The sequence below is a fragment of the Hyalella azteca genome, unplaced genomic scaffold, assembly GCF_000764305.2.
Source record: "Hyalella azteca isolate HAZT.00-mixed unplaced genomic scaffold, Hazt_2.0.2 contig3170, whole genome shotgun sequence".
Taxonomy (NCBI): domain Eukaryota; kingdom Metazoa; phylum Arthropoda; class Malacostraca; order Amphipoda; family Hyalellidae; genus Hyalella; species Hyalella azteca.
In genome coordinates, this window is record NW_025933422.1 from 216,693 (window position 1) to 229,663 (window position 12,971).

At 40.0% G+C, this 12,971-nt stretch overlaps 2 protein-coding genes across 2 annotated transcripts in view; both read right to left on the reverse strand.

Moving 5' to 3' along the window:
- Window positions 1–1,181, reverse strand: part of LOC108683338 — a 10,387-nt gene extending 9,206 nt beyond the window's left edge. Inside the window, exon 1 of the mRNA XM_018172645.2 lies at window positions 946–1,181. Within this exon, the coding sequence (XP_018028134.1) occupies window positions 946–995 (50 nt within the window). The 5' untranslated portion in view covers window positions 996–1,181. The remainder of the gene's footprint in view (window positions 1–945) is intronic.
- A 5,224-nt stretch (window positions 1,182–6,405) lies between these two features.
- The window catches only part of LOC108683339 (Ca(2+)/calmodulin-responsive adenylate cyclase), a 41,086-nt gene continuing 34,520 nt past the window's right edge, over window positions 6,406–12,971 (reverse strand). The window contains exons 27-29 of the mRNA XM_047879487.1: window positions 12,282–12,426; window positions 10,320–10,749; window positions 6,406–10,179 (exon numbers count right to left, since the gene is read on the reverse strand). Of these exons, the coding sequence (XP_047735443.1) occupies window positions 9,770–10,179; window positions 10,320–10,749; window positions 12,282–12,426 (985 nt within the window). The 3' untranslated portion in view covers window positions 6,406–9,769. The remainder of the gene's footprint in view (window positions 10,180–10,319; window positions 10,750–12,281; window positions 12,427–12,971) is intronic.

Genomic DNA, 12,971 nt, shown 5'->3' on the forward strand with positions numbered 1-12,971 from the left:
ACGCAATACGACTCACCACGTGTCGGATGTTGCCACACAAAGTGACGGAATATAGGGATTTGGTAGGTTTCCATTCTAAAGGCTTTTTAATAAATATGGCAACATTTTGTGACGTTTCATCATTGCTGACGCGTAGTGAAGTGTTTTGAGAGTCACGTGAAGCGGTGAAGGCAACAGAACTTACGTAACGCATACGTTTTTTTTTATAGTTTTTCATTTCTCAATGCGTCCTTAATGTGTCAGAATATACCGCATTTACCCTAAAACTGAAAAAATACAAAAAATCAAATAAATCCTGAAAAAAAAATCATTGATTTTTGCTTTTTTTTAAATAAAAAAAATCACCAACCCTGGGTGGAAAGCTTTTTTATAAGTGAACTTCCATTCTTAGAATTCCAGCCTGCGCCCTGCAGTGAGTCCGCAGTCTGCACCATGGTGGCAGGGAATTATTGTGAGTACTTATGCGTTTGGAAGAGCATCGCCCGGTAATAACGAAAGTCTCATTTACGACAGGACTAACCCATTGAGCAACATTTTCTCAGTTATGGTCTCATAACAACTCAATTTTAAAATATGTACAGTTTCGAAGTTGATATAGTCTGCACCCTGGCAGATTTGAAGCTTTAAATTCAAAACAAAAACTAAATAAATCAAAATTTTAGATTTTTAACCAAAATGGAAAAGCAGTCAATTTAAAAGTCAGAGGTGAAATCTTTAGTGAGAACTGTTCTTAGTGTTCTATTCTAGCAATCACTTCCAGTCATTTCAGAGTTAATAATTATTGTACTTATTTTGTACTAGTGTAGGGCTGTCTGCTGGGTGGGCTGTAGGCAGTAGGCTTATAGTTATACTCACTAGGCTAGCCACTAGTACTAGGTACCTTACTTCATAAGTGCAAAATACAAATTTATGGTGAATTAGGGCTTGGGGAAACTGAATACTCACGCATTTATCCAGGGAGAGAAGGGAGCGGAACAAATACTGTTTGAACTCATATTTTTTATTTTGATGGATTACAGTGGCCTGTGGAATCTGGTTCAGCATAACGACGATTACCTTCACCTCGCAGTTGTTGACAGCCTAATAATGACAGGCCACGTGTTGGAGCCTTGGAGTTGGATGAATGGTGCTGAAGAAGTCGGTGATAAATTCAATCGCAATGTGATCCGCAACTCTTAAATAGTACCATTAGGTTTCAACATAAAAAAAATGAATAGAATAAACGATATTTTATTTACATTAGTTAAGAAAAGGCTCTAATGAAAAAATTTGCAATTTACCTAGCTCCAATCTGCACTCTACAATAAAGTACCCTTTACTAGTAATGCAGTCATATTCATTAATTAATAGCGGTTTCAGCGTTAATTAGGCCCTAGGCCTGTCGCCGATTCTTAACATCGCAGAAAATTCACAGCATTTTGCGGTCTCGAACTCGCAAATCACTGCTTCAATTCTGCTTTTGCTTAACCGCCCGGCCTCCTTGCCGATTCTGACCAGAAACGATTAATTCAGAATTTTTCAATTCACCTTGCACTACACGCCTCTTCATAATTAATTTACTCGAAATGTTCAGTTTTACCAGCTGCTTATCGCTGAAAAATACGGATCGAGTAAGAGAATAGTGAAGAGGGGGTGAGGTTAATCTGCCGCAGTGGTTCCCAAACATTTTCAGGCTGGCGCCCCCTTTGGCTCCCAAGTGAATTTATAGCGCCCCCTCCCAGAGACATTTATTGCGCCCCCCCACAGGCTCCCTGCTTGTGAACACGATCAAACGATAGGAGACTTAAATATATTATACACTAGAATACAAAAGAAGTACTGGGCATGTTACTATCTTCTTGAACTGAACACGAGCTATGTTGCTTCTGAACATTATCAAACGATGGGAGACTTAAATATATTATTCCCTAGAAGACAATATAAAAGTACTGGGCATATTACTATCTGCTTGAACTGAACACGAGCAATGTTGCTTGTGAACATTATCAAACGATGGGAGACTTATATATATTATACCTTAGAATATGCAAAAAAAGTTACAGAGCTTATTAATATAAAATTAAACTGAACACAAGCGATATTGCTTGTGAACACGATCAAACGTTAGGAGACTTAATTATGCTAAACTCTGGAATAAACAAAATGTTACTGAGCATATTACTATAGTCTTAAACAGAACACAAGCCATATCTGCTTGTGAACACGATCAAACGATAAGAGACTTAAATATATTATACCCTAGAAGAAAATAACAAGTACTGGGCATATTACCTGTCTCTTATACACATCTAGATGTGTATAAGAGACAGCCGCTAATGTACGTCACGAAATAATNTTAGGTCCTAATGAATACGTGTACCAAGTTTAATCGAGTTAAGTTCATTAGCTTGAGAGATATTCCTTGATCATTGAATTTGGAAATTGGCCATTAGACCGACCGCGAGTCTGGCCGGTAATTTGTCCAAGACGTAAACCCAGGAGAGGTTAAAAAACAGATCCGGGTGAGAATACCATCGCTGGGAGTCATGTGCTGCACGTGTTGTGTACAAATGGTCAAACAATGATCGCACTTCTGACATTGACTTCGGTTTACCGCCCCTATACCGCCCTCTTCTCTCTTATATACCGCCCCCCAAAATCTTCCCACCGCCCCTAGGGGGGCTATATCGCCCACTTTAGGAACCACTGCCTTATAATATACAAAAAGTTACTGAGCTTATTACTATAATCTTAAACAGAACACAAGCGATATTGCTTGTGAACACGATCAAACGTTAGGAGGTTTAAATATATTATACCCTAGAATAAAAAATATGTTACTGAGCATATTACTATAGTCTTAAACTGAAAATAAGCAAGTTCTGCTTGTGAACACGATCAAACGATAGGAGACTTGAATATATTATAGCCTGGAAAACTTACTGGGCATATTACTATAGTCTTGAACTGAACACGAGCAATATTGCTTGTGAACATGATCAAACGATAGGAAACATAAATATATTATACCTTTGAATATGCAAAAAAAGTTACAGAGCTTACTAATATAATATTGAACTGAACAAAAGCGAAATTGCTTCTGAACACGATCAAAGGTTAGGAGACTTAAATATATTAAACCCTAGAATAAACAAAATGTTACTGAGCATAATACTTTAGTCTTAAACTGAAAACAAGCATTTTCTGCTTGTGAACACGATCAAACGATAGGAGACTTAAATATATTATACCCTAGAAGACAATAAAAAAAGTACTGGGCATATTACTATCTTCTTGAACTGAACACGAGCAATGTTGCTTGTGAATATTATCAAACGATGGAAGATTTAAATATATTATACCTTAGAAACTACGAAATAGGTACTGAGCTTATTGATATAATAATAAACTGAACACAAGCGATATTACTAGTGAACACGATCAAACGTTAGGAGACTTATATATATTAAACCCTAGAATAAACAGAACGTTACTGAGCATATCACTATAGCCTTAAACTGAACACAAGCAATTTCTGCTTGTAAACACGATCAAACGATAGGAGACTTAAATAAATTATACCCAAGAAGAAAAAAAGTAATGGGCATATTACTATCGTCTTGAACTGAACACGAGCAATGTTGCTTGTGAACATAATCAAACGATGGCAGACTTAAATATATTATACCTTAGAAAGTACAAAGAAGTTACTGAGCTTATTAATATAATATTAAACTGAACACAAGTGATATTGCTTGTGAACACGATCAAACGTTAGGAGACTTAAATATATTATACCCTAGAAGAGTGGTTCCCAAACTTTTTTAGGCTGGCGCCCCCTTTGGCTCCCTAGTGAATTTATAGCGCCCCTCACTGACATACGCCTCTTTCTTGAAAGTTAGTACGCTGCAATTTCAAAAGATAAAGGTTGAACACAATGTGAATTTCAAAAGATAAAAGTTGAACACAAATGTGTATTTCACAAATAGAACCCCATTTAGAGAACCAATAAGTTTTTCAGCTGTTTTAACTGTTTCAACACTATAAGAAACCTAAGACGTCTCGGGCGAATTTACGGCTGGACTCGTGGCAGGTCCCACGACCAATCTCCAAATTTAATTATCAAGTAATATCTCCCAAACTAATGAACGCAGCTCTATGAAACTTAGAGCACGCATTCATCAGAACCCAACGGTGATGTTTAGCTCGTAATTTTTTTTAATTTCGCCTTCATTCGTGAGTTACGCGTATATTGNAAGTTCAAGAATCGGCAACAGGCCATGGGCCTATTTCTTCAACGCCGACACTTCTATTCTATTCTATTCTATTCTACAAGCGAAAAAATTTTCACGAGCTAAACATTACCGTTCGGTAGTTAGGACTGCAAATTCAAAATTTCGTTCGAATCTATTCAGCAGTTTGGAAGAAATGTCTTGATCACTGTGAATTTCGGCCCGAATTGCCATATAACTTTGGCAAAAACAAACGATGGTAAAATTCAAACAATTTTCACGAGCAAAACATTATTGTCAGGTCCTAACGAATACGTGTACCAAGTTTAATGTGTCAGCTTGAGAGATATTCCTTGATCATTGAATTTGGAAATTGGCCGTGAGACCGGCCGAGGTCCAAGACGTAAACCCAGGAGAGGTTAAAAAAAACAGATCTGGGTGAAAAAACCATCGCTGGGAGTCATGTGCTGCACGTGTTGTGTACAAATGGTCAAACAATGTTCGCACTTCTGACATTGACTTCGGTTTACCGCCCTCATACCGCCCTCTTTTTTCCTACCGCCCCCAAAAATCTTTCTACCGCCCCTAGGGGGGCGATATCGCCCACTTTGGGAACCACTGATCTACCGCAACTGGGTGCGCAGCCATTGGCAACAAATTTAACTCTTTTACTAGCCCTGTTGCTAACGTTGAGAATAAACATGTTGGGCTACCAAAATATCCAACATAAATCTTACACCACATACTCCAAAACTACATCGAAATCAAATATACAACTAAAGTGACTTGCGCAGTTTTGCGGATTATGGAGCCTATGGCTCTTAACAATTGAGTTCATAGATACGCTCTTGGTTGAACTAGTATACAACCATGGATAGGCTACTCCATGGTTGAACTATATAAGGTTGACCCACGAGAAGTTCCGTCTTTCAGTTCAGCTTTCTTGTTACGTCACTGAGATCGAGAAACGTAAATAAACCCATCATTCCCATGACGAATTGGTCGACTGGTTTGATCGCATTTCGGTGATTGGTTAATGCCCGTGACGTCACTGAGATCAGCGACGTAACAGGCGAACAACGAGCTACATCCGCAAAAATGGGCTTCAGTTGGGTCAACCTTATACTAGTTCAACCATGAGGCTACTCTACTCAGTTGCACGCTTGCACACGTGAAGGAATATAAAAATATAAAAGTAAGAATTGTATTGGACAATACTACTGGGATTGCTGGCCAATAATATGCATCCCCGGAACGCACTACCAAGTACTTAAGCGAGAAAAACTTAGGAAATGCTTATCCTGGGAAAATTATAATTAATATTTTTTATTTATACAAGAGGCAATCTCTTCGTGGAATAATAAGAGAATGTTGAACGATCATCTATCTCAATCACCCTTCTATATTCTTCTGATGGACGAATATGAAACGGTCAATATGCCTTTGTCTCATTCAAATTGATCTAAATCAGGGAAATAGTACGAAGACAACAATCACACAGATAAAAAACGACAAAAATAGTGTGTAAGCCTCACTTTTTTATCACCATATGTTGCGCAAAACGCCATGAACGTTTGCTTCGCAGATGAGGCAGAGAATGTGCTTCTGTCACCACAAGTCTTGAACTAAAAAATATAAGGACTTTACAAAAATAAAACAAAGAAATAGGCATAGATCTCTTTTATTGCAGAGACTTTGGCTGTTCATAGTCATCGAAATTGACTTTTTACCCGAATAAATATATTATTAGTGGTAGACCTGATGTATAAACAGTAAAGCCGCTGACCGCAGTGTCCAAATTCCTGCAGGACACGCACTCTGAAGCCATAACCAGCGTGGTTTGGGGAACGCAGCCGTGCACCACCAATTTTGTGCAACAATAAGCCCTGAATCGAATGCCTAGGATCTCTCTGGACATCCAACAATCAGCCGTGAACCACTCGGCTTTGTCTTCCTCCGGCGTCGCATAGAACCTGCCGTGCACCACCAGGCCGCGGATCGAATCTGACTTCCGGGCATCGTTAAATTACGTAATTTTACGTTCACCGCATCTGAGGTTAGGTTTCAGATAGCATAGTTCTGTTCCAAAATTTATCGTCCTTCGACAAGTGGCCGTTCGACCGAGGGCTGGTTCGACCCACGGCCTAGATACGGACGGCTTGAAGTGTTGAAGGCTACGTTCCGGAAGGCAGGAATCATGATGGTCCATTACATCCAGGGCAGTGGTGGTCTTCGGCAGGCGACCCAGTGGTTTGGATATGAGTTGCGATCGCATCTCAACTCGGGACTTCACTGAAACTAATCTTTATTTAGAACAAGCTGCCGATTCCAAAAATATTTACGCCTAAGTATACATCGGGAAAGATGTACAATAATTTCAAGCGTTGATTAACCAGAGCGCGAACGGAGTTCAAAATCGAGAATACCTGCACTGCAGAATAGCAGCTGCGATGGGCAACTGAATCTGCCTGTCCTCGATCCATATGTGAAAGCAGTATAACAAATTACATCGTTGAACGAGAAACTCGAGTATATCGAATGGAGTCATAAGTACTTCAAACCCTTTTTCACCGAGGGTGATTTTCTTAAGCATAAGCCTGCAGTATTTCGCTTCAATACTTACACCGGTGAGTACATAAAAATAAATCGTATTTCTGCACAACTAATCAATTAGTAGCAACTTTGACACGATACAAATGTACCTGAGTATTGTCAAATGTGAGAAACTAAACCGTTAAGGAAGAATTATCTCATCTATGGAATTTAAAAAATATGCTGAGGAATAAAAATGACCAGAATCATAAGAACATTACACTCGAAATTAATAATTGAAAATGTTCAACTTACACGACCACAAACTACACTACTTGGCTCCACAGAAGCGATGTAAACATCAAGGTTTGTTATACGTGAATGGGAGCGCTTCTGTTGGATGGGAAAGATGAAGGCGTTCGGTATTCAACACTGAACAATTGATGACAGCGTCTCACCTGTAGATCAATATATTTGATACTTGCAACCATGTGGCCGCTCAAAGATACTTTATAATAAACACTAATCTCGCGGCAACAACAATGGCGTTAATATGTTGGAGCAACGTAGAACGTGAACGTGATAGCGGTCACTTATAATGGCGAAATACTAAGCAACATCAACGTTTTAGAAACGAAGTTCAACAGCAATGATGCAAATTATTCCAGTTCATAAAATAATTATGTATGAACTATGTTATGTATGCTTATAAAAATACTGCATATACTTCGTCAAAGGAGAGATAACTGCAACCTTAAATGCACAACACGACTAGGGCTCTAACTATCTATGTACACGCGTTCAGCCGCAGCACTGCCTGAAAAACTTCAATCAAATTACCATCATCGGCAGTGTTATCAACAAATTCCTATCATAAACAATGATACCAACCAACAGATTTCTTTCGTAAGCACCTGTTAATAACCATTAAATTACATTTACCTTCATTGTCAGGAACATTTTAATTTTCTTCACAGGTATTTCCATCACCGACAGTACTACCAACATATAACTGCCAGAAATGATACAAACAACAGCCGCTGCATTAAGACCATCAGACACAACGCAGGTCTGGGCATCTCTGCGTGTAATATCACGACAACACGGCATTTGTTGCCAAGAACAGTGTTGGTCCTGCTGTCGCTTCTCCCACTCTCTACCCACATGTTCCTCTAACAATTAAAAATATTAGCACTACCTCAAAGCAAGGCATTACATTTGTGTAAAATGATATAAAATATTCTTAGTTGTATCGCTTGATAAAAATTCAGTCGAGTTTAAGCTGACCCAATTGGATAACAAGTTTTTAATGCTAAGATTTCATCTCTACGAATAAAATAACATCGAACATAATGCAATGACAAAATATTCCCATATGAAGTATAGCCTGCATGAGTTTCTTTCGAGATTCCAGACTATTGAATGAATATATTTATTTTCTTTCGGGTACTAGACTTTAGAATGAATAAATTTTTTTTCTTTCGAGATTCCAGACTTTAGAAAGAATATATGTATTTTCTTTCGAGATTCTAGACTATAAAATAAATATATTTATTTTCTTTCGAGATTCTTGACTATAAAATAAATATATTTATTTTCTTTCGAGATTCTTGACTCTAGAAAGAACATGTGTACATTAGAGACATTCACTACATTTCAACGAGTCACCTACTTGAAATCGTCGATATGAAACGACAAAAGCAAGCTATTTCTGACAATCGACAATCTCATGAAGAAAATAATGCTACAGGTTCATCCCTCGTACCAGATAATAATTGAAGTATCGAACACGTGCCCGCGCAACACGGGTCAGGACCTGCAGTGAAGCAAACAATACAACAAATTCGGAAGCATTCGCAGAGGCTGAAATTTTAAAGGAACTCACAGTCCCGAGCTCATGAGAGGCAAATCCATAATTTAACGCATTCAACTTATAAATTAACTCAATAAATATAAAGCAGCTTGAGCTTAGTAATTGAGCTGCGGTTGGTTGAAGCTACGGATCTAAGAAACAAAGGAACAGCTGGATGTTTGACTATGTTATAAATCATTCTCTATTCTGGGTTCAACACAAACACGTCGAACAGAGGCGCCAAAACTATTTTTACAATAATAAAACTTAGGTTAATCGTGCTATTGCATGTTCATCTCAGGTAACGACATTAGAACACTGCAACAGATCTCACAAATATTGTAAGCACTTCTGAGCAACACTCCATGACGTACGTTGAATACCGTATAGTTCCAGTGATTAAATTCATTATATTCAATGAGGGTTGAACAGTGAAGTCTTTGGTAACTTATAATATCCGAAAGCATGAGTAGAGTGACGAAGTTTAGTCCCGATATTGTATAATTGCATGACTAGTTCCATCAGCCGAGCCTCGCACGGCACACCGAACTGAGTCAACTCGATCTGTTCTTGTAGGAATGAAGTAATTTTTCCTGCCTTGTTTTTATAATCCCATGTGAGTGACTGGTCATTCGAGAAAAAAAAAGAATCAGAGTTAATAAGCATATGAAACTGCAAAATGCAATGCAGGTAAAATCATTTCTCAGATGTACATTGTACGCGCAGCACCTCCATAACGCCCGCATCGTCCAATGTACTACATGAACGGCTTCAGTTTCCCATCTTAGATTAGCTGTATAATAAATCAATCGCCATGAGCTACACTAACAAAAGCACAATAAATAAGCATAAAATCAAGATGGCTTAAATATCACCATAGTAATCTAGCGATCAACAAAATAGTTTCACTTTACGCAGAACAAACTTTTGCGTGCTCAACTCAAACATAAATTAGGTGCTTTAAAAGTTAATGAAAGGTCAATTGTACCAGAAGGCTGATGAATAATCTGGGAATTCAAGAGCGGCTGGCAAGGATTTTGTTGGTGACTAAAGTAATTAAAAATGAGATCTAATCTCAGAAAGCAGAGCTTATTTCGTACGAGTAACACGCATATAAACGCTACACGGTGGTCTCACTAAGGCGCGGCAAGTACACGCTCTCGGAAGCTAAATATCATACGTCGCTGTCGAGTTCACTGTCAAACCTAGAATTGCCGAAATTTAGAGTAATGCTCTCAGATACCGAGCGGATATCTTGTAGGTTAATGGCCGCTGGATCCGTCTTGCCCAAATTCAAACACTGGTCTAATTTGTCTAGACTGTCCCCGCTGAGAGCGTCTATGTTGTTGCGAGGGCTGCGGCTGAGGTCAACATGAAGGAGCTGTTGGTTCTCGTCTGGAGGATCCTGAGCGCTGCCAGGGCCCTTGTAGCTGTCGTAGTCAGCGTGGTAGTAGGCAGAGAGCGCGTCGTAGCTCAGCATCGCGTCGTCGAATATGCGCGAAGAGGCGCGACTTGAGATGCTCGTGTCGTCGCCGTCGCAGAGAGGGCCGTCGTTGTACAGCGAATTGACGTCGCTCAGCGCACCTGTTCACGTCATAATACGTTCTACATAAATGCAAATTTTAAAAACTGAAAATCATTGAGAGGAAATTCACAAAGCAAGCGTAAAGATTATAATGATTCATATATCCTATATGAAAATGAACAATTAAATTGTTGGTTACCTTCAGCGTCGGTCAATCCTGCGTCGTTCATCATAGAGGCCTGATCAAGCGCCGGGTCGTCGGTGGTGTACCCCGTACTGTCCTGGTCGATGTCAAGCAGCGGCTCAGACGCGTTGCCGTCCTCCTCCTCGCTGCACTCGGAGAGACTCGTCTCCCCTCCGCCGCCACACGCGCTGCTCAGCCCGAGCTTGCCCCCCAGCCCGAGCCCTTTAGTGACGCCGCCTTCAGGTGCCGTATTGGATACGATAAAGCACAGCGGTGCCGTGGCCTGCGCCGTCGTTGTCGTGCCGCCGCTCGTGCTCGCCGTCGAGGTCGAGGGACTATCGGTGCTGCTGCTGCTGTGCGGTACGGTCCCTCGGTTGCCTTCTCTAACCCAGGCGTCTTCATCCATTTTTGTAGGGCTTGGGCGCGGACTTTTGGAAGCTAGGATCTGTAAAATAGTTATCATTGTGAGCGAATATTATTATTGGCTCAATATTGTATCTACCCAAGCGCGTTACATACCAGGCAGACAGAGAGCTCGGTTAAGCAGAGAGGCAATCTTGCGGATTCAACCCCGCAGGAGATTTCCTGACATTGATTTTTGTTTGGGTTCAGCCCGCTAACCGGGAGGTTATAGCAAGTCTACCTGTGACTGAGGCACGCAAGATGATCAATGAGAGCAATATTAGCAGGCAGGCCAACAGCATTCGGAGACGATAATTAAGACAAATTAAGACTAGGAGATCCATGAATACTAGTAAGAGGACATGATAGTCTTTTTAAGTGATGTCAGGTGAAAACGCCAATGAACATGGGGCTCATTTTTACAACGGAGAGACCGCAGGATGATTGATAATCCCCTGCTCCTCACCTAATGAATAAGATTTTATTGGAATAATTGAGGCTGTTAAACGCGGTGCTGCACTTGGCGTTACATGCTGAGAAGATTGATGGAGACCGTTAATGAACTAACTACTTAATGCATGCCTTTTGTGTTCGCAAGGATTGCTGGCGTTAGAAATCATCCTGCGTAGTATGGAAGAAAATTTATGCGGATGGTAATTGAGGTAATTATGAAGTTTATAGTTTTCTTCGAGACATTGTACCTTCAATTATCGTTCTGTGCGCTCCCTCCGAGACTCGGCAGGTTTCAACAGGCCCAATGTCACAGAATGCTGAGACAAGAGCAGGCAATATCTATTAAGCGTCTCATTAGCATTCGGTGAGAGGCAAGCATTATAATGTTTTAATAGAAAGCAACTAGATGTACAGGAATATCCCTCACTACTGCGCGGTTCACTTCAAAAGGATTCATGGCTGTGTAAGCTCTTATGGATCGATTAGACCGGAGGTTCCAATGATTCCGTCGGCGCTTATCGACATCTTGGCAGGCACGTTCGAGATTCCTGCTGCTAACAATGAACTATGAAACGCAAACCTCTATGAAATTGTGTATATTTAAATAGATTAGTATGTTTAGGAAGGATATTAAGGATATCAATAATGGGTGTAATTTTGATATTACGAAACAAGCCATTCCTAAAGAGCCAAACAACCAGATCCCAACTAACCCTGAAGCTTCATAGTTATATACTTTGCATCCCGACTGTACGCGAACTTATCTCGCAGTCAACGGCCATTCCTTCAATCAGTCTCTCATCAGTCGCCATCACCTCAGCCTCCTACTCGCATCTTAGCTGCATTATGTCCAATCTGCCTGAAGATGCTCAACATTGAGCGAAACCGTTTCCACATTTTAGGTGGTTATTCCTCTGGCTGTAGTTTTAAAATTCTTTCTCAAAATAGTAGGGAAAGATAGAAAATGTAAGAAGAAAATTAATCTCCTCATTCTCCTGGAAGTTTCAAGCAAAGCCGGCATACTTTTCTATATAATGTGTTTAAAAGAAGGGATTTACATTATTTATAGAAAATGTGTTTTTGTTTGTACGATTGGCAATTTTTAAAGGACGCAACTCTGACTTTTTTATCAGGAGAGAAGCGGCGGGAGGACGGGTGGTCGACGAGCCTGGCCTCGGCCTCCTCGAAGGCGGCCACGTCATCGCTGTCGTCGTCAGTGGTGGGCGCGGGGCAGCGGCGCGCGCTGCTCGTGCGGTGACCCTTGCGCCTGCGCGCACAATGCACAACACTCACCATCATGTTTAATGAGATAGTTACCGATCAATGTGGGCATAAATATACTCATGAACATGAAAAATATTATGAAAATTTCATTGATTCTTAGGGGAAATATAATTGAGGAATAAGTATTACTTCTTCTCCCTCGTGTTCACTTGGATTAAGGAAGAGAAAGCAGCGCCTGGTATGGACAATCCAAGACTCGCTGTACAGAAATATATCAGGCAATTTACTGCATTGCAATTTGTACAGGCCGGGTCTTACATTGTTAGAAGTTGTGAAATGATAAGGACTTTGTATGCGTTGCTAATAACGAGCAAGTATATGAACGCCGTGTGCAAAATTCTTGGGATGATGATAATTTGAACTCAGCGCCAGACATGCAACTGTCTTCACGAAATATTCGGAACATCAAAATAATTCATTATTCATAATGCGATCAAATTTTAGATTAAATTATAATAAAATTATCATTATTAAACATAACAATATTATACTAAAGTTACACACAAAAATCATTTCATTCACGAAGAC